Consider the following 20,547-nt stretch of genomic DNA (forward strand, 5'->3'; position numbering starts at 1 on the left):
ACTAGAAGAGGAACAGCTGAGCTTCGCCAGGTTGAATCAACTGCAGTCGAGTTAGCATTTTGCAGTGCTACAGACTTTGAGACCTTAGCCTGTATCTCCCTTAAATAGTCTCGAATATTTTTCATAGTACCCAGACATAGTTCTAATAAACTATACATCTAAGGCTTTCTCCCCTTTAGACACACCTTTAACAAAATGACAATGCACCTAAGAAACACCACCTTTTTCCCAGCTTAAAGAGACCACAAACACACCACTACAGCTGCTGCATTTATGGCATCATATTTAGATCAGCCAATTAAGTTCAGTTGAGGATAAAAAACTACAACAAAAAAAATACACTACACAAAGATTAGAAGAAACCTACTTCAATAGGCCTGGGGGTATAGTATAAATCACAGTGATTTAAAAAAGGTTAATTTTCTGAAAAATACAACACCCTGCCACAAGTAACCAATAGTAATCAGGCAATATGACAGTGCTAAAAAGAGCAGAGTTCTTTCTGTCAAAGTTACATTGACAAATTAATAAAAATAAATCAGAAATTGCATGTGACAGCTTAAACTTTTTTCTAGGTCTTAGAGAATACAAGGGGTTTAGCTATTGATTTTTCTATGTTTTATTAAATTTCCTCAGGAATTTGAGAGTGATGCACTTTGCTTTTCTAAACCAAGTATTCAAAGACCTGTTAGATGCTCTGTACAACTCCATGTGAAAATCAGGTCTCTTTCATGGCTCTATGTTACATAATTGTAAGCATAGACAAAACTCACCATAAAACCAAAAAGAATATTAGGGGGGGAAAACACTATTACAATTTTATTAATATTAATAAATTTATTATGATTTATTAACATTTATTAATACTCTTCAACATTATTAATATTAATGTTTATTATTTATTAATATTACTGCAGATATTTGGGTGGTGTAGTATGACTTTATGCTCTTAAAATAGAAAATATTTGCCAAATGATAATTTATATTTAATGTCTGTAAGGAGTTCTATTCTACACCAATGCTAACTTTGTCTCTCATCACCCTTCATTACTTCCCATTTCAGTCTCTGTCTAACGCCACACTGAAAAGTAGAACATGGTAAAGCTGCAAAGGAAAACATCTGGTGCCTGTGATATGCAAAACCTTGACGAGAAGGAAATAAAAGAAAGCTGTGTCATAGCCCCTCTTACTTCCACAACTATCTACATGCCTATGGAAATGAAAAGAAAATGCTACAGTAAAAAAAACCTAGCTGAGTATTTTGTTCTTAGCCTGTATTAAAGGCACAGGAAGAGCTCAATAGAGGAAATAAAGGCAAGAACCCATTCACCATTTATTTATTTAAAAAAAAACCAAACCAACAGCAAATATGTCAAACAGTCCTTGAATCAGTATGCTTCCTCTGGCATTTTTTCATGTGGCTTTATTTCTAAAATAATTTTTGAATAAAATGGAAGATTACAGTAGGTAAAAATTATGCACAAGAAATGGAAAAATACTTGGGATCAGTACACAATCAGCACAAATTATCATATGCCATAACCATCTAGGATATAAAATATCCACATAGTTTACTGGTAACTGTGCTGATATGCAGAGTTGAGTCTACATTATTCTTTATCACAGGAAATTAGTTTCATGTGTTCTGCTACACTGTTTCAATTTAAAGCTAAAAGACTTCATTAGACAGAATAAAATAAATAAAACATTACATGTCTTCAAAATCTGAAATGTAAGCAGCAGGGGTCTAGGCAGCAGAATTGATCTTACCATCACAGTTAATAATTTTCCAATACTAAAATATATGCAAATTTATTATTTATTTGATAGTCTCACTGCCCCAAAGCAGCAGAAATCCATACTGCTATAAGTCATTCTGAAGGTGGACATCCAGTGTCTTACAGTGAGCTAAATCCTTTAATGACCAAACTAGGCATTACAGTCATCTCAGACTAGTTACTATAGAATATTCTGCTGTGTTTATAATTTTACAGACTTCACATAACTGGAAAGCTGTCTTCCAACTAGTTCTAAAGCACCCAAGCCAGAGCACACTGAGGTGGTGCCAACACCTGGCTTAAGGAAATTATGTTCTGAGCTCAGAACATTCAAGAAGGAAAAAAGCTGTCTAAAAAGCACCACAGATAACTAAACCTTACACAGGTGCTTAATCTTGACCAACAGTTTCAGGCTGTGCCAGGGGAGGTTTAGGTTGGATGTTAGGAAAAAGTTCTATACAGAGAGAGTGATTGCCCATTGGAATGGGCTGCCTGGGGAGGTGGTGGAGTCGCCGTCATTGGAGGTGTTCAGGAGAAGACTTGATGGGGTGCTTGGTGCCATGGGTTAGTTGTTTAGGTGGGTTGGATTGGTTGATGGGTTGGACGCAATGATCTTGAAGGTCTCTTCCAACCTGGTTTATTCTATGTATTCTACGTATGTATTAAAATGGCTGGCTAATGACACCTCTTCAGATAATATATTTAAATTTGTCTCTTGTGTTCCTAGAGCTATAGTGAGTCAACAATTGCCATAAAACATCTAACAGATTTATCTATGGACTCAAAAGAGTTCAGAGTGGAGCTATGCTGTTTTCAAAATCATGGTATAACATAAGTACATCTTGAAAAGGCAAAAAAAAAAAAAAAAAAGAGAAAGGGAAGGAATAGAAAAGAAGTTCTGCTTTATCCTATAGTAGCAAACTTGAAGACTCCATGGGCATTTTCCAGTTCATTTGGTGACTCAGCAAACACCCATGCCACAACAGTGACAATGAGACCAGAAGTCAATAAAGAGGTAAAGAACCACAGATTAAAAGCTCTAAATAAAATTCTATTCTTCTAGTATATATCCCACACGCCAATTCCTAATGAAGATAAAAAGATTAAATGAAGTAACATGCTTTTCTAGAAACTACCTTACTGTACATTGAACTGAGACTGTAGATCGAAACAAGACAGATGAAGGAAAAAAGACATAAAATTAGTATTTAGGCTCTCCATGAATCTTTCAGATTTCATTCTACAGTAATGTGCAAACTGTTGTCTAATCTCCAATGCTTTAATCCCTGATAGCTATGGAAATACCACACTATTTCAGTAAATTCCCAACTGCAATTAACCACCTTGCCAAAAAGTTTGTAATGGCAGCCAAAAATCAAGTGTTACATGCTTAGTATAGCCTTTACTCCACAACAAAAAGGCTTTTCACCTCAAAGCATCCAAGAGACACAGACATGCAAAATACTCAAGAGTAACATTTGTAACATTTTTCTAAAGGAACATATCCCTGTGATAATTTTTATCACATTAAGTAGCACTACAATGCAACCAGCTGTCTGAAAGTCCATTGACAAAAAAATTAACAACAAAAATCTTCCAGTATGCTAGGAACCTCTACTCCCCAAGGAATTAAAACAAAACAAAACAAACACAACCTCACAACTGAATATTTTCAAGAGAATAATTTTATGGAATACAATAATTTAGGCAAAGCAACTAATTTCTATAACATAGAAAAGTCTCTCACGTACATTTCCAGTACACTTAAACAATCAAATGTTTTCACCCCTTGTTCCAGGCATGCCCTGTGTAGAATATTACCAACATTGCTACCTGAATTTCTTTTTCCCTTATTGCTTTATAAATAGTCCACACCTTTACAAACAATTTGCATATGTGAGCAATAACACAAATCTTAACACTTCATCAGGCACTCTAGATCTCAGTAGCAAGTCATGCATAAGACCTGATCCTGTAAATCCTCTCCATGTGAATGTCCATTCTGAACTACATTACTTCAGTAAGACCCAGTAGAAATATTTCAGTTTGGTTCTCACTGTGTTAAAATGCATGCATAGGTTCCTGTTTGACTTATTTAGTCAAGACTAAAACAACAGATAAAGGTAATTCTTTAAAATTCAGATCCAACTCCACTGAAATCCTAAGATCAAATTTCAATTAAGATATGAGCAATGGTAATAAGTATTGTTTCGGATGTATTCCTGGAATACAAATGTATTGCTCCTACTAATCTATAAACCTGAAAGACAAAAAATGGGTTATAGTAGAAAACAGTAAACATCACAAGAGACCTTAAGAGGGCTACTGACAGACACATTCCTGACAAAAATATGCAGGGACACTGTTTATTCACTTACAACCCATAGATGGATTTGTCTGGGGAAAATAGGTATTATCATGATGAGAAAACCTATATGCATGACAGGTTGAAATTTTGATACAAAGAAAACATAACATACCTCAAATAATCATAATTTTTCTGTTAGAAAGCTCTTGTGTCTGACTGTTTAATTTATTTTAAAAGGTTGAATCTAGTCTCCTAAGATTTTTGATATGCTAATAAACTAAATAGTAACTTCCTGTGCTGTCATTTGCATTTACACAAATTTTCAGGCTGTTTTTTGCTATAGCCTAAAAATTTAATATCCAAAGCATTTTTTTCAACTTGGGAGTTTCCCTTATTCTTAACCTTTCTTGTTTTCTTTTTAACTAATACAATTGTCATGATGATTAAAAAAATTAAAGAATATTTTAAATACCAATTGAAAAGCAATCATCCCAACCACTGGATGTTGACTTGCTGGAACAAGTCCAGAGAAGAGCAACAAAGTTGGTGAGGGGTTTGGAACATAAGCCCTACGAGCAGAGGCTGAGGGAGCTGGGGTTGCTTAGCCTGGAGAAGAGGAGGCTCAGGGGTGACCTTATTACTCTCTACAACTACCTGAAGGGAGGTTGTAGACAGACAGATGTTAGTCTCTTCTGCCAGGCAGCCAGTACCAGGACAAGAGGACACAGTCTCAGGCTGCGCCATGGGAGGTTCAGGCTAGATGTTAGGAAAAAGTTCTATATAGAGAGAGTGATTGCACATTGGAATGGGCTGCCTGGGGAGGTGGTGGAGTCACCATCATTGGAGGTTTTCAGGAGAAGACTTGATGGGGTGCTTGGTGCCGTGGGTTAGTTGTTTGGGTGGTGTTGGATTGGTTGATGGGTTGGACGCAATGATTTTGAAGGTCTCTTCCAACCTGGTTTAGTCTATGTATGTATTCTATGTATTCAGAAATTTTGACACAAACAGCATGTTCAACAGAGATGAGCTTCAAAGTAAGTGTTATTCTTTCTCCCTTCTTGGCAAAAATTATATTGGTAGGACTGACCCTTCTTTTAATGATGTAGACTTCTCAGAAACTAGACTACTTATACATTCCAACCCAAATAATTCATCCAGCTTTATGCCCTAAGATAAAATGGCAGAGAGCAATGATCATAACCACATGAAGTCTGGTTCTCTCATATAGGGAGTCTTCAAAACTCAGGAAAATACATACATGTTAAAGGTCTAAATGTCTCAATGTGAACTGTTTCAGTGACGCCCTACCAAAACATCCACAATCCACACCAAGTGCTTATTCAGCACTGATACAATGCACGTCACCCACAAACCAAGCAAAATATATAGAATGGAGGGAAAAAAAAAAGTCACAGGTGTGTAAGTGGGAGGGGAAGGAAAAAAAAAAAAATTCAACTTCCATTTTTATTTAGACAAACCCAAAAGAAAAAAAAAAGTCTATGTCTGTTATGATAAAGGCCACATTTTGAAGGAATGTTTCATCCCCAAATTCCAAGGGATTGTTTTCTTTGCATGCCTGGCTGAAGTATTACCATCTTAGAGGGGAAGAAAAAAACACCAAAACTATCTGTCCTCTCTCACCTTTGCCCCTCTTGTCCTCAGTATTCCACAACAGTAAATCTAGTTGGTCTTATTCTCACTCTTCTCCAGAACCGTATTTCCCCCTCTGCTTTCCACTGAAAAGGAGCAAGGCGAGACTTCAACTGCCTGAACTGCCTTTATAATTGTTTAAACTCCTGAACTGTGTAACGAGATAACCTACCACCCTATGGCTGACCCTGTGACACAATTTCATTTTTGCAGTGGTGCTATCTGATCTTGTAACTGAAAAAACAAAGATGAGTAGCTCAGCTTCCTTAGGATATCTATTAGGATATGGGATGAGAAAGAAAAGTTTGAGTGGATGCCTCTTGGAGAGACAGAAAAACAATGACACCCTGGGCTTGGATTTTCTCCTGCTGCCAGGAGGGCTAACAGGGGACACTAAAACCTCCCCTCATGAAATAAGCTTACGGCAACTGACAAAAATTTTGTTGCCTTTTGGACAAGAGAATTAGGAGGAAGGTAATACTCTCTGGTTAGCTTTGACCAAATCAATTTTATCTCCTTGTAATGAAGACCACAATTCTGCTATGCATCTCAGATAATATTATCACAGATAAGTTAATAGTAACATCTTTTATGAAGAAGAATGCTTGGTCTTATTTCTGACTTTCACTTGAAGGTAAGACTGTGGTAAACTCCATGTCACAGTTCATACTTTATCCACTCAGAAGCGCACTGTCTTCTCTCCCTGATCCAAAGGACTAGAATCAAAATTATCAGCACAAACAGACAAAAAAAAAAAATCATCCAAACAGAACATTGTTTTTAAAATCTCTAAAAAACGTAAGTCCTGTATCTCTTATTCTTGAGTTAAATGCAAAATTCACTCCAGTTCCATGCTGGGCCAAAAGCTTTTCTTCTTCTTCACTCCACCACCACCCCCTGCACCCCCACACACACTTGTCCCCTCTTTCCCCCTTAAACGTCATTATTTCAAACAGTTTATGATTTATCAACAGTCAAATTATGACAGTGCTTCAGTGTGACAACTATTTTTTTCTCCAAAAGCACCACAAAAAGATATTGTTGCCTTGAGAGAACTAATAACTCTGCCTGGTAGTAGTAAAGCACATGTCACAGAACTCTGAAACATTTCTCGCCTCAAAACCAAAATCATGGGAGGAAGGATTTACCTAACACATAATCTGGGAAGTTTTCCAAAATCTTTAAGAATTGTTTAGTCTGACAGAGTTCCCTTCAAAGCCCTAGAGACGTGCTAGAAGTATCCACATAAGGGTAATGCATGAATGAAAAAGACCTACTGAAATCATGTTCCAAACCATGGTTCATATCACTTTGTTTCAACACATATCTGCACAGCAGCCACTGAAGCTCCACCACAGTGCATCGCACTACTGTCTTCCTCGGCACATTTTTACTGGATGACACTTTATATGAACACGTGTGAAATCCATAGCACAAGACTCATCTGTCACACACCTCTTACACAACCAAGATTGTTCTGCATTTTCTTCTGACGTTAACCTTTTAGGCAAAAAAAAAACAAAACCATACTGCTGCTGACAGGACACTAGATGAGAAGGATATTTGATCTGATCCAATATGGTGATTGCTTGGTCAGCTATTTTATTAATAGATACTGTTAGCAATAACTAACTAGTAACCAGAAATTGTTAGTTGCCTGGGTTTTGCAACCAAAGAGTTGCAATCCTGCGGCTGCATTATCAGATCCTTTCCCAGCTGTTATCTAGGTAAAGCTTTTCTCTTTTTCCTGGCCTTTTAAACAAAGCAAAACAAACAAACAAAAAAAACCCAACAAAACCCAAACATAACAATAAAAACTACCATCCAACACACACCCCAAAAAAACTCCAAACAAACCTACCCAACAAAACCCCCACAAACTCCTGACTTTCCAGTTATTCTTTGTACCCAACTGCTCCACAGCATGTGCAGCTCAGTCTGACAGCAATCAGGATTAAACCTCCTTTCCTGTGCTTCATGTTTCATTGCAAATTAATCAAATATTTCAACTGCAACTCCTAGGTCATCCTAGTAGTTCTCAGGATCAATCCAGCCATTATAATTCAATTTTAAAAAAATAAAATTCCATGCTTTTGCAGTAACCTCTTCATACCTAAAAATAAATGAGTTACACTTTGTAGATTTCTTGGGTTTACATACTAACTTCCACTTACTACAAATACAGATCAGAGCATTTCAATCCAGCCACAATTACATTGTCCAGGCTTGTTGCTCCTGCATTATGGAAACAAACAACGCAAGTGGAAGAAGTGGTTCCACCAACAACCCAATTCCTAAATTTAGTTCCCCTGTCTCTTTTCAGTCACAGCTTTTTGAGGGTAAGCTGTGCTATCTCAGAATGATTCTTCACTCACACGCCCCTGCACTGTACACAGGGAATCCTGACAGCATTGTACCCAGGCAGCAACCAGGCTGACAGCGCTGTATAGCTACTTTATTCACACATTCAGGAAGTAAAGAAATATGCTCTGTGGATCTTCCACCTGGGGAAAACTATTGGAAGCAGCAAATCTAGAGAAGCATGAGAAATACTGCTGTCTTGAAATTAGACACCATGAACAGGGAGAGTCAGGTCCAATCCAATCCAAAGCTGATATTTTTCCTTCATAGAAAGATAGAGCTCTTTCCTCCTCATAGCCAGTTTGTGCTCCATATCCATTTGCTTCCAGAGTATTCACACTCCAGATCAAACCAGAAAAGTAATCCACATCACTGATAAAGTAAGAAAACATTCTTCCTTATTTATATCAGAAAATATCCTTTCATTTGTAGTTACCTCTGAAATTACCATTTTAATCTCTGTGTGCCTTTAAGCAAACAGAAAAGGTGAAGTATAAAATTTAACAGTCAGGAGTGGGATGAAAATGAGCAATAATGCATTATCCCGTCCCAGGGAACAATTTGTATCTTTTTATTAATATAATTTCTATTTATTTTGTAATGTTGTTTGTTGCCCTTTTTTCATGTTTTAAAGGAAGCAGAATTTCAGCAAAATTAACTTCCTACTTTATTATTTCTTAAAGAAAATTAAATATAATTGTGTGCAAACCCACACAATCAGATAAATCTAAATAATCCCTTTTCAAATCTTCATCTTTTTCAATCTATTTAAATGATACAGTGTTCATAATGTTAAAGTGTTAATGCTGTGTATGTAGCAAACAGACTAAAACAGAAAGACATGACAACAATCTGCCTGTTATCCAATGTGACAACTATGTTTCTCACTCAGAATAACCAGTCTCTCAGAAGAGTAATGTACATCACAGATTCTCTCAGTTTTCATTAGTACCCTATCTCAATTCTCCAGGGAAATTATCTTTGAACAACATATCACTCTGCCCTTGGAACCATCAAACTGACATTTGACAAAACTGTGGATGGCTTGTAAGTTAAATTTAAAACTCTGTTAAACCATGCATACACATTTCATTGAGCTCTAACCTCCCATGGAAACAATTAGGAAGGACAGAATCAGAGGCTAGTGGGAAAATTTCTAGCATTGGTCAGTATATTATACACTGAAAAAAATATTCACCTCCTCTTTATCTGCATGCAGAAAATTTTGAGGAGTATAAAAGCTGAGGTAACCTAAACAAATAATAATTTTAATAATGCTACTGTACTGATTTTGTAAATGTATATGGGGGATGTGAGGCTGGGGGTGTTACACCAAAATATTCCATTTTCTTGTATGCTCTCTGTATCAATACCCCCTCATATTATAAAACCGATGCAACATTTTTTTCTAATCATTCCAACCCCTATATGGATGAAGCAAATGACAGCTAAGAACATACTGATGGGCAGAAATTAAAGAAATTAATAGATCTGTTTCTTGAATTAAGTTTTTACTTTAATGACAATTCAAGCTGCAAAAACTTAACACTTCACTGAAATCCCACAATAAACTCTAATCACACCCTAAAACTTATCTAGGACTCTAGGGATGGAAGTTGGCAGGGTTATGAGGACAGTTTGCTTCAAAAAGGTCAGCTGGTTTTTTAGGTCAATAAAACATAACAGAAATTACACCTCCAACTGCTGAACAAATGTTTCTGCATAGCAATCACTGAATTCCAGTGAAATCAACCATATAGGACAATACCTTTCTTTAAGCTCTCTCTGGGTAGACAGATTTTGAATCAATGTTGATTATGTTCTGATAGAAACACCAGAGTGGTCACGTTCAGACAACCTCATCATAGCCAACTACAGAGTAAATGCATTTACTATTGGAGGGGTGGGGGAGGGATCTGAAAACAAATTGGTTTTTCTTAAATTCAGTTGTAGTAACTATCCATTCAAACATACTAAAATGTGCTTGCAGCAGATAGACAATAAAGTGTTCATCTGTTTCAGTACTGCAATCAATAAGCCTTAAATTTCAGAAGCAAAATTTTCCAGCTGGAAACTAACCTGCAGTTGTGATGTGCATTAATGCACACCAGGAAAAAAAAACTTGTCCTGTCAGTCTTTTCATAATGAGCCATCTCCTGTCATGCAGTTTGAAAGCATCCATGTCTGAAACTTCTCTGATACATCTGACCTGTGAACTGTGCTTGGTTTAGAGGGTAAGATACCAAAACTCTCCCACACCAGCATGATGTGCCATGCATAAAGTATACATCAGCACCAAAATTCTAAAAACTTCTGAACACATTAGAAAGACAGAGCAGACATTTGCCATGATTCTACTGAAATGTGCTGTGCAATAACCTGGATCTATATCTGCAGTAGTATCTCTGGTTGCCTAAATCCACCTGGAAAGTCTTTGCAGTACACGTCCTCCTTTATAAGCCAGTAAATGCTTTCTAACTTGATAAAGACTTCCTAAAGAAAAGCTTTCAGTGCAGGAAATATAACTGTGTTCAGGTTTCAATCACTGATTTCATAATTGATAAAGAAGGGATGAGCTGAAGAGCAGACAACTGTCTTAAAAACCTGTCACAAGGAAAAAAAATAATGAATGGGTAAAGGAAGAAGCAGATGAACCTGTAGTCCAAAGCATATAAAGTCATTAGTTTCTAAAATACCAAGTAGATGTTTTAAGACTTTGCTAACTTACACTTTACAACCATTCATAAGCATGGGGGGGGTGGGGAGAATAACATCAAGGCCTTCTAAGAGGAAATAAAAAAAGTTGACTAGATCAATTTGTACTGTCAACAAGCACCACGAGACATCATAATACCTGATAAGATTAGTCATAATCAGTGCACGAGCACAAACACTAGCTAAACTAATCTAAGAACCGGAAGAAAGAAAAACATTCATCTGACTAGATGACACTATATACAAACACAGCATATAAAACATACACATACCTCCCTTGCAGTTATCTGCTTGTCCAGAATCTGGCCACCACAAACAGCTAAAAGTTTCTGAACCAGAAGCTGAACCACTCCAACTCATCCTATTATGTTTGCAGTAACAGTAAAAGGGGTGATGGTAAAGTATTAAGAGTAAGTTTCCAATGTTCCAATAAATCTTTATACTACTGATACTGTGCAATCCATTACCTACTGGGTTGGGTCATCTACCAAAATGTTATTCCCTCTGTTGAAGTCCCTAAGCAAAGATAATAAAAGTAAAACTGCAAGAAAAAAATCTTTACAAGAAACAACATATTAATTATGTTGTTAATAAACATTTTTTTCTTCCATATTTTTTGCAAAAGCATTCATTTACTGTAAAGTTTCTGATCTATAAATTGAATGACCAAAAACTTTACAACAAGGACAAGCAAAGTAAAAACAAAGACAGACAAAGTTATTGATATGGAATCAAAATGGCCAAATAAACGAAGCATCATAGACAACCTTCATTGCAGAAGGAGCAATTAATTAGGTGAGCAGAAAATACTAACCTGGAAGTCAAGCTGGTTGAAGTAGGGATGAAAGCAGCAATTTGGAGAAAAACAGATAAGGAGGAAGACAGCAAAAGAGAATAAAGGGAGGAACACATTAGTTCTTTAAAAATATAACAAGCAGATGTTATACCAGCAGATTTTATTTAAATTTAAAAAAAAAAAAAAAAAAAAAAAAAAAAAAAAAAAGGAAAGGGAAGGGAAGGGAAAGCAAGAAGTAAAACAAAATTTCTGAATTTCTGTAGCAGTATATCCTTGCTGTGCACTGAATAAAACAGAAAATTTAAAGTAAAAAATGATATCTTGTCATTTGTGCACTGTGGAAAGCCATGCATATTTACCACCATCCAAATGTATACATACAGTAAACAGAACTGATAGGTAGATAATGTTAGTGTTTGCTGACACACAGATATCTCATCATATCCCACCAAGATGAGGTTTTTTTGAACTGAGATAGGTTTGGTGACCCACATTCATTGAGTCTTCCCATAAAAGTCAAACCAACTAAACAATCTGGGAGGTTGTTCAAAGATCCTGTTTAGAAGTTCACAAAGCACTGTACCTAATAATGAAAGACCAGAGATTTGCCCTTCCCTTCCATCCCATCCCTAAGACAGAGCCCCTTCCATTGCTGACAGCAATTTTTTTTTCTTCAGTCTGAAGAATCAGACTAATACCCTCAACACTAAAAATACTCTGATGCTTGATAACTCATTTGTTAAAAACCACATAACATGCTCTTTCAATTAAGCAAGACAAAAAGAAGCCCTGCCTGACACCCTGGTAGACTAATCCTTAAAGCTGCCACTGGTGGACAGTTTTTCATTCAATTATGAAAGAGTAATCTTCCAAAAGCCATAACCTTTTCAAATGCAATTATTTCATATATTGATGTTTTGCCATTTATGTAATGAACTGCTACTGCTTTGTGAACTTATTTTCAGAATTCAATTCCAAATAAATTCAGAATTAATTCATTGTAGTCTGAACACTGCAGGAACTTAAATGCATATCTGCAGTGTTTCTACCCAAAGCTTACCCCTGAATGTAAGTGGGTAAGATAAAAAATTGTCTAAAAACCAAACTGGTTTTGTCTCATAGCTAGTATTTTTAAATGAACTTACATATTGTTGTAAGCTTTGCTTTAGAAACTACATTCAATCAAGCGAATAACCAACCATCTAGCATACCGCTGGAGAGAAGCAGGCCCAAGATCTTACAATCTACACTATGTTCTCATCACTTTCTTTCTCTGCAGTCTAAACTTCTTAATTAATAATTTATGCCCATTGTATTATGTGCCAACACTCTTTTACTGGAATCATACTTCTTCCACCACAGTGCTTACCCCATCACATATTTACAGAGAATAAGCATCCCTACTAAGCCTCTGTTTTGCCAAAGAAACAAACCCCTGTTGTTTAGACTCCTCCTGTGACATGAGTACTCCATTCTTTTAATTATCCCACTGGCCCTCTCTGCACCTGTTTCCAGTTTTCATTCAACCTTCTCCAGTAGGACTAATGAGAAGTATACTGGAGTTCTCCATATGGAGTTATGCTGGCAGTTGATGACAGTAATACCTTCCTATCCTTAATGCAGATAGATACTTTTTCTAACAGACCAGGGTTCACACCTCATTATTTTGGTGTCTGCTTCATTATTTAGAGGGCTTGTAATCACACTGCCATAACCAAATTCACACAATCTGGTTGTCCTTTATATTTTTTTTATTTTTTATTTCCTAATTTACAATAACTAACACATATTCTGTATGTATAGGAATTTGGAATTAAACCTGAAACCTACACGTAAGTTAAATCAAGTGAGAAACTGCGTTAATAGAATTCACAAACAGCTCTCAGACCATGATAATTCCCATAACTTGCAACATACTACCGTCCTTAGCTGATCATGCCACAGATATCTTACTGTAAGCATTATAGAAGTACTTCAGATTTCATAGCAAAGCTATAGCTTCATCATATTCAAAGTACAGTATATCCCATTCAAAAAGGCTGTGCCTAGTCAGTGGCACCAAATTATTTTCAGAAAAATTATTCTAGGGTCAGCATCCTCATCAACAACAACAGACTGGAAACTGGTGTCCCAAAATTTCACTACTAAAAGTGCACTGAATTTTCAAAAACAAATAAAATAAAAGAAAACTCTGCCCACTACAGGGGTCTCAGACAATAAGATTGTGCTCTGACGAGGTCATAGTAATACCTCTGTATCACTTGGTTCCTTGTAATCATTGTTCCATAATCAATATTCTCAATTTAATTCAAATAAATATACTGGTTTACACAATATTTAAATCAAGTCGACATTTACTATAAAAGTTAGATCAAAAGCTTCACTGCTTCATCATGTTCATTTTTAATCTTGTCATTGCAGTATTCAACCATTCAACATGTACACGATTGTCACTTAAATCTCTTAAGATTATCCACTGAAACAGAAGTTTAGCATGCCTATTACTGTATTTAGTGTCACACAATAACTCAGTCCAATGGGGATATCTGTTCAAGTCTTTACAGAACCAGTAACCGCTTGGTCACATTTGGGTCTGCAGTCTGGGTTACAAGTATGCGTTTGCAATTGCCCCTTTAGTCCATGCACCAATGGCAGGAACAGTCAACACTTTCTTGACCACACAAATTCACTAACTGAATTATCTTTCTCCAATATGCTGCCTTAGGATTTTGGAGAGTTTATGCACAATTCACAGTCATTAATATATAATAAGGTGTTCACTAATGGTTTCCTCTGGTATCTACTTTACACATTAAACACCAGGGTATTCTAAAATCCTTCTGATTCAGTAAGAGAGGTAACTGCTAATTAAAGTTGTCACGTAAACACTCAGCTCTATTTCAAGTGTAAATTATCTCTTTTCAGTTCAAATTTGAGGTCTCTGTTCTCATGACACTTTGATTGATAGCTATATTCCTTTCATTATTATCATGATTAAGCTTTTGCCAAGCATCTGCAGAAAAAGGTACATTTGGGCAACAGGCAATTGTGAAGGCTGATAAGCCACCATCAGTAAATATGCTCTACACATTTTCCTCTCCAAGCTGGCTGTTTTTCTCAACCTAAGGTAATTAAAATTTCTAGTAGATCTTCCCCTTTCCTGGAAATTCTCCCTAGTGGAACAGCAGTGCTATGCCTTGAATGGATCTATAGAAATGATCACAAAATTGATGTGAACACTAGAAAACAATATTAGAAAATATTTGAAAACATAAATTTCTTTCTTTCATCTATTTAAGAGTGTCTCAGTACAGGGAGGGACCCACACAGATTGCTTATCCATCAAATAAACTGCAGCATACCATCTGAGAGAAGGTTCCAAGAATTATTTAATAATGAAAGACATGAGACAAATGAGACAAACCCTCCTGACTCCATTAAGGAAGGACTGTACAATCTTCACAGAAGTGAGGCAGACACTGCTTGATCAATGTCAAAAAATATTCATTTCAATTGGACAAAGACTACAGAAACACTGAGAAATAGTTACAATTATTATTAAATAGTCATAAGAACAGTTAGAAATACTTACCAATACTTTTCAGGACCTCTAAGAACTAGTGATGCTCTTAACACGGAAGCAAGATGTGTGGGGACAGTTCTGATTTACAAGTTAGTAGAAAGACAGGATTGTTCCTCAACAAGGCTTTCTGGTAGGGTTGTTATCACTGTAAATTGCATATTTGCATTTGCGCTCCTTTTATGGAGACTACTAAAAAACTGAAAACCTTAAATAGTCAGCAGACATGAGATGCAGTTCTCAGGTAGCCACTTTTCTTCATTTCTGATTAACTTTTGCAAGACATAACAAATAGTCTGTTAGAAATTCTACTCAAAATTCTGTATTCTTCAATGAAGACCAAGTAACTAAAGATGCTACTTAACATAAGGCAAATAATACAAGTATTACCTTTCTAACTCAGCGATTTTCTTATCTTTGTCATTCTTCTCATTCTCTACTTCCTTGAGTATTTCTAGAAGTCTGTCAACCTCGGCCTGAGCTTTGCCACATTCTTCTCTATAGTATGACGCCTCCTTGTCAAGCTGTTTCATTCTGTCTGCAAATTCTGGATTCATCCGTGCCTCTTCTTCAGCCTCATGAGCCTTCAGAATCAACATTTAAAAAAAAAAAATAAATAAGGATGACAATACTTTATATTGCTTGAAGAGCTTTATTTTTTCATCTTGGAGTCCAAACCCTCATTAAAAAGGATTATGGGTATTTCTGCCCAATGACAATGTTTTCCACAGAAGCATTAGAAAAAGGAATGAAAAATAGCTTCAGAGTCTAAAATTATTGTCAAATGCTATTATTCTGGAAGGAGAGGGGATATATTATTGTGACCATATTTTAAGAGTTCTTTTTAAAATAAATCACCCTATAGTTCATTTAATTCACAATGAGCTTTTAAGTGTTTCAAATATATAGACAATTTCTTAACAGACCGCATTCTTTCTTTTCCCCCTACACATACACACTTTGTCCTTATATATATATATATACACAGATACATGTATACATATTTGAATCTATATCACCAGATGTTTTGAATGCAGATTGATATGAAGAATTTAAAAGGAAAAAATTGGTTTTGAAAGACAACTGCATAAACTAAAAAGTTCTCTCGGCAGCCATTTTACCCAATAATCCTTTTTCTCTTATCACTAATACTTAACCTGAAACATCAGAAGAACAAACCATTGGTGAAAACAGCACAAACCTGGCAAACACATGCATGGATGGGTGGCAGTTTCACAGACAAGAAAGAACGCAATGAATACAACAACAGTGCAGAGTTCAATCTTACTCCCATCAAACCTAATGGCAAAAACCCAATTAACTTCAATGGGAGCATGATCTGGCATCAAATACTTTAAACTCTTGGCTGGAATAATCACAGACAGATGGAAACAACAATGCACTGCAATGCTTAGCCTACCCCTTGCTTCCCATTATTCTTAATTGGCATCTTGAAAGAGCAGGCAAGGAAAAAACAAGTAGTTTAAGGCAGTGCACATTAAACATAGAAAATTCAGATAACATTCTCTTCGTATACATGAATTTCACAGAAAATCAGGATATTTTTAATTGAAGGTCCTCAAACTACCTTATGCAGAAAAGATGTGGACTTACTTATCCTTCTTAATTTCAGGGAATAGAGAATGCAAGCAAGCAATGAAAGAAATGCAGATCAAAATGAAATGTGTTTTGAAAAGAAGTAATTTAAACTACAGATACTAGCAGGTTCATATTCTTTGCAATGGTTAAAATGTTCTATGGAAATAAAGAACAAGTTGGTTAGCATAAATACAACAATTAAAAAAAAAAAATTACTAGCAAAGAAACCCAGGAGGGTTGCATGTAACATATCATTTAAGCATGAGGATAATAAGGAAAAGATAGTAGATTTTAAGTCTTATTTATCCTTCTGTGAGACTTTCGTTCAGAAGAAATATTTGGTTACCACAATAAGCCAAGGGAATGACATGAGAAGCCTACTAATCCTACTGGCCTTATTCTTCAGGCAGGATCCAGTCCGGACTTCTATGCAGATAATGGAATTTCCTAACACAAAGCTTGTTTCAAGGTAACGTATCGTAGTTTTACTCTTGGGGTGAGATGATACCAACACATTCTTTTTCACATAAATCTTCCTGCTTTAATAATAAACTTCAGTTTATTTTATATTGAGTGTTAATTGTGTCAGGAAACTTACAAGCTTTGAAATTTTTGAGCTAAGTGTAATACTCAGACTTGGGGCCAGTTATGTGAGACACTGAATACCAATTTTCAGCTGAAAAAACACTTCCATTTTCCATCAGCTCTGTGAAGATATTAGACAGTGTTTTCTCTCTCCAGAATGATCACTATGTGTTCTTTTGAAAAGAATAAAAAGGATTCCCCCTTGTCCTGTCACTAGACACTCCCTCTCCAGCCTTCCTGTAGGATCCCTTCAGGTATTGGAGGGCAGCTGTTAGGTCCTCCCTTAGTCTTCTTTTCTCCAGGGCCGAGCAATCCCAGCTCCCTCAACATACCCTCATAGCAGAGGTATTCTGGCCCTTGGATCATCTTTGTTGCCCTCCTTATTGCTCTTCAGATTTTCTCTCCTCTTCTAAGGGTAAATTCATAGCTCCTTGTACAGAAGCTACCAGCCTTTCATACTTCTTCCTCTCACCCTTCCTTCCCTTCTCTTCATTTCAGCACGCAGTTAACTTTGTTCACCAGTCTTGCATCCATCATTTCATAAACAAGCAAAACACCACCTTCCTGCTACTAACCAGTCTTTTTTTCACTCAGCGTACAGGAACTCTCAGCTTCAACCCGAACATTTTTCCTCCGTGCACTTCTACCATAGTTTTAAATCAGGACAAGAAATAACGTAGAAGAGCTAGGAAAGCTTGAAGCTTGTCGTGGGTTTTATGATTTTGTGGTTTTTTTGTTGTTTGGTTTTTTTTGTTACTTGTTTGTTTTATTTTATTTTTATTTCTCATTGGTACACTGGGCTTTCACTAATGAAAATAAGTAACTGGGCAAGAACACAATGGTGGCCTCAGTGCAAAGGTGCCAGATATTCAGCCATCATAGACTATTCCTATCTTACAGCTCAGAAATGTACCAAATAATTTATCCACTGCACAGCTTATAATTAAAACATCATCTGAAACAATGGATCATCTGAAACAATGGATATAAATTATATTCCTTCATTTAGGCCTATAATCCTTGCTCAATAGTGTGTTCAGGAAATTAAGATGCAAAAGTAATTTCAACTCTTGTGATTTCTGTGGTACACTTGTCATTCCATATCTGTGGGATGTGGTTTTTTTTGGAAAATTCCCCAGCACAAAGTTGGTCACTGTATTTTCCTGTGGTTTTCAACATAAAGTGGAACCTACAAGGTATGATCAAATCCTATGTGATTAACACCTTATACAGGACTTTGAAGTGCTGCACAGATATGCATAATGTCACATATAAATAAATAAAATCATCAGTTCAAAGACAAGTATAAGACTATTCCTTTTTTTTTTTTTAAAGGTCCCAGTATTCCAAGGCAACTGTAAAGCTGACTGCTTCTACTTCCTATAGCATATTTTTTGACTATTGGCATTAATTAGACTTGATTGGGTGGGTTGAATTAGTTGATAGGTTGGACACGATCTTGAAGGTCTCTTCTAACCTGGTTTATTCTATTCTATTCTGCATTGCCTTAATGGGGAAGGCAAGTTTAAAAGGGAGAGCAAGACCACTCTTGCAAAAGAGCTTTCTGCAGATGGTAGTCCAACTCACAGAGTTCCTTTAGGGGAATCCTCATGTTGTGGGCAAAGCTGCTGATACTACAGCAAAGAACAACCCATCTGACTTTCCCAAGATAAAGGTATAGAATTACTTACAAGAGCTCTATTATATTTTATGGCTTTAAAAGTTGTGTTTGGACAGAACTGGGGACTTTTAAGAAAACTGTTAAATTCAGATCAGAGGTGATTTGTTGACAGATGGAACTTGACTTCTGAGGTCAAACAGAGGAGATGAAAAGTATCTCAGCTGATACTGACCCTGCTCCCACCCAGACAGGGCAAAATTTTTGGCTTTTTTGCAGGCTGTGGGAGACAGGCTTGCATCACTTCTGTTTTCATGGGAAGAATACATTTTCTAGTTTTAAGGGGGTTTTATGAATAAAAGTGACAGGTTCATGCATAACTCTCAGTAGCAAAGTCATTGACCCCTTAATCTGTATCTGTAAATTATAATACCTGTGTGTGCAGATGAGGTTGATTTCAAACTAGCACAATTGGTTTAGGATGTTTTGTGTCATCAGCCTTGTGACTGTGTTGTTGGATATTATTTTTAAAATTCAGTAAACATAGCATATAACTCTACCATTAGATTTTCACTAATTTTTACCATCATTATCTCTGTGTTCTGATATTTGCTTAGTAAGTACTACAAATACTTTAGATGTAAAGTAACATTTCTTTATGTAAACCACAAATTTCATACAGAAACACTGTAATAGTGTGGCACAGACATGCAACATGAATTATTTAGCCTACTAAAATTTTATGGTACAATCACACATGCATTAATCTGCGTAACAGAAATGGATGGATGGATGTAGTATTTATTTTCCATACCTTCAGACAAACATACACAAAAATCAACCAAGTACTTCATAAAAAAAGATAAATGCAACGGCAGAAATTACATGCAAGGAATTACTTTGTAAGATCCTTCAAAGGTAATAACATTACAACAATAAACTAAAAATAATTTTTTTGTAGTCTCCTTAAAATTCAAGGGTTTTTTATTTAATTTCAGGGATTGTTCAAAGCAATTTAGTGTGGATTCTGCAAGCACTTTAAGTTTTAATCTGACATTGCTCTGATGAAGCATTTGGAAAAATTAAGTCTTCATTATTCAGAAAAATGTTCACCTGAACTCCAAATTAAGTGTCCCATTGTGTTTTCATTATAGTACAAAAACAATCATCTAACTTCTTATAATTGATTTTGTACAAGAATTCAAAGGGTATTTCAAAAGGTTTACCTTTCAAAACATGCAGAAATGCATGCCAAATTCTGTTCACAACTTATACACATAGGTGACTATAATGTGAAATCATTTGCAATAGAGCATGGAGGACTCATACCCCTTCCGTATCATCTCCACTTTGGTACTCAAATGTGTATAAGGATAAAACACTTCTTTCCATTGCTGTATTTAAAAAACATTAGATTCAGCAATAAAGGACTTGGAGTGGATGCCTGTGGGACACAGTAAGAAAAAATAGCTTCTACTACAAAGAATATGCTGTATTCTTGCAAGGGCTAGAAGAGGTCTACTCAGAGACTGATTGATGTTTCTCTGGTACACGTAA

General features: G+C 36.0%; 1 protein-coding gene across 11 annotated transcripts in view; it reads right to left on the minus strand.

The window, feature by feature from the left end:
* The window catches only part of ERC2 (ELKS/RAB6-interacting/CAST family member 2), a 458,989-nt gene that overhangs the window by 253,297 nt on the left and 185,145 nt on the right, over positions 1-20,547 (minus strand). For 4 of the 11 annotated variants that reach the window (XR_008462279.1, XR_008462289.1, XR_008462277.1 and 1 more), the window contains 3 exons: positions 16,609-16,638; positions 15,579-15,772; positions 11,627-11,638 (listed from right to left, as the gene is read on the minus strand). Coding sequence is in view for 1 of the 11 variants with exons in the window: in XM_054162220.1 (XP_054018195.1) it covers positions 11,627-11,638; positions 15,579-15,772; positions 16,609-16,638 (236 nt within the window). In the remaining 10 variants the exon portion in view is untranslated. The remainder of the gene's footprint in view (positions 1-11,626; positions 11,639-15,578; positions 15,773-16,608; positions 16,639-20,547) is intronic. The other 7 variants (XR_008462284.1, XR_008462281.1, XR_008462282.1 and 4 more) reach the window with 3 other exon arrangements.

This window comes from Dryobates pubescens, chromosome 1, assembly GCF_014839835.1.
Source record: "Dryobates pubescens isolate bDryPub1 chromosome 1, bDryPub1.pri, whole genome shotgun sequence".
Taxonomy (NCBI): domain Eukaryota; kingdom Metazoa; phylum Chordata; class Aves; order Piciformes; family Picidae; genus Dryobates; species Dryobates pubescens.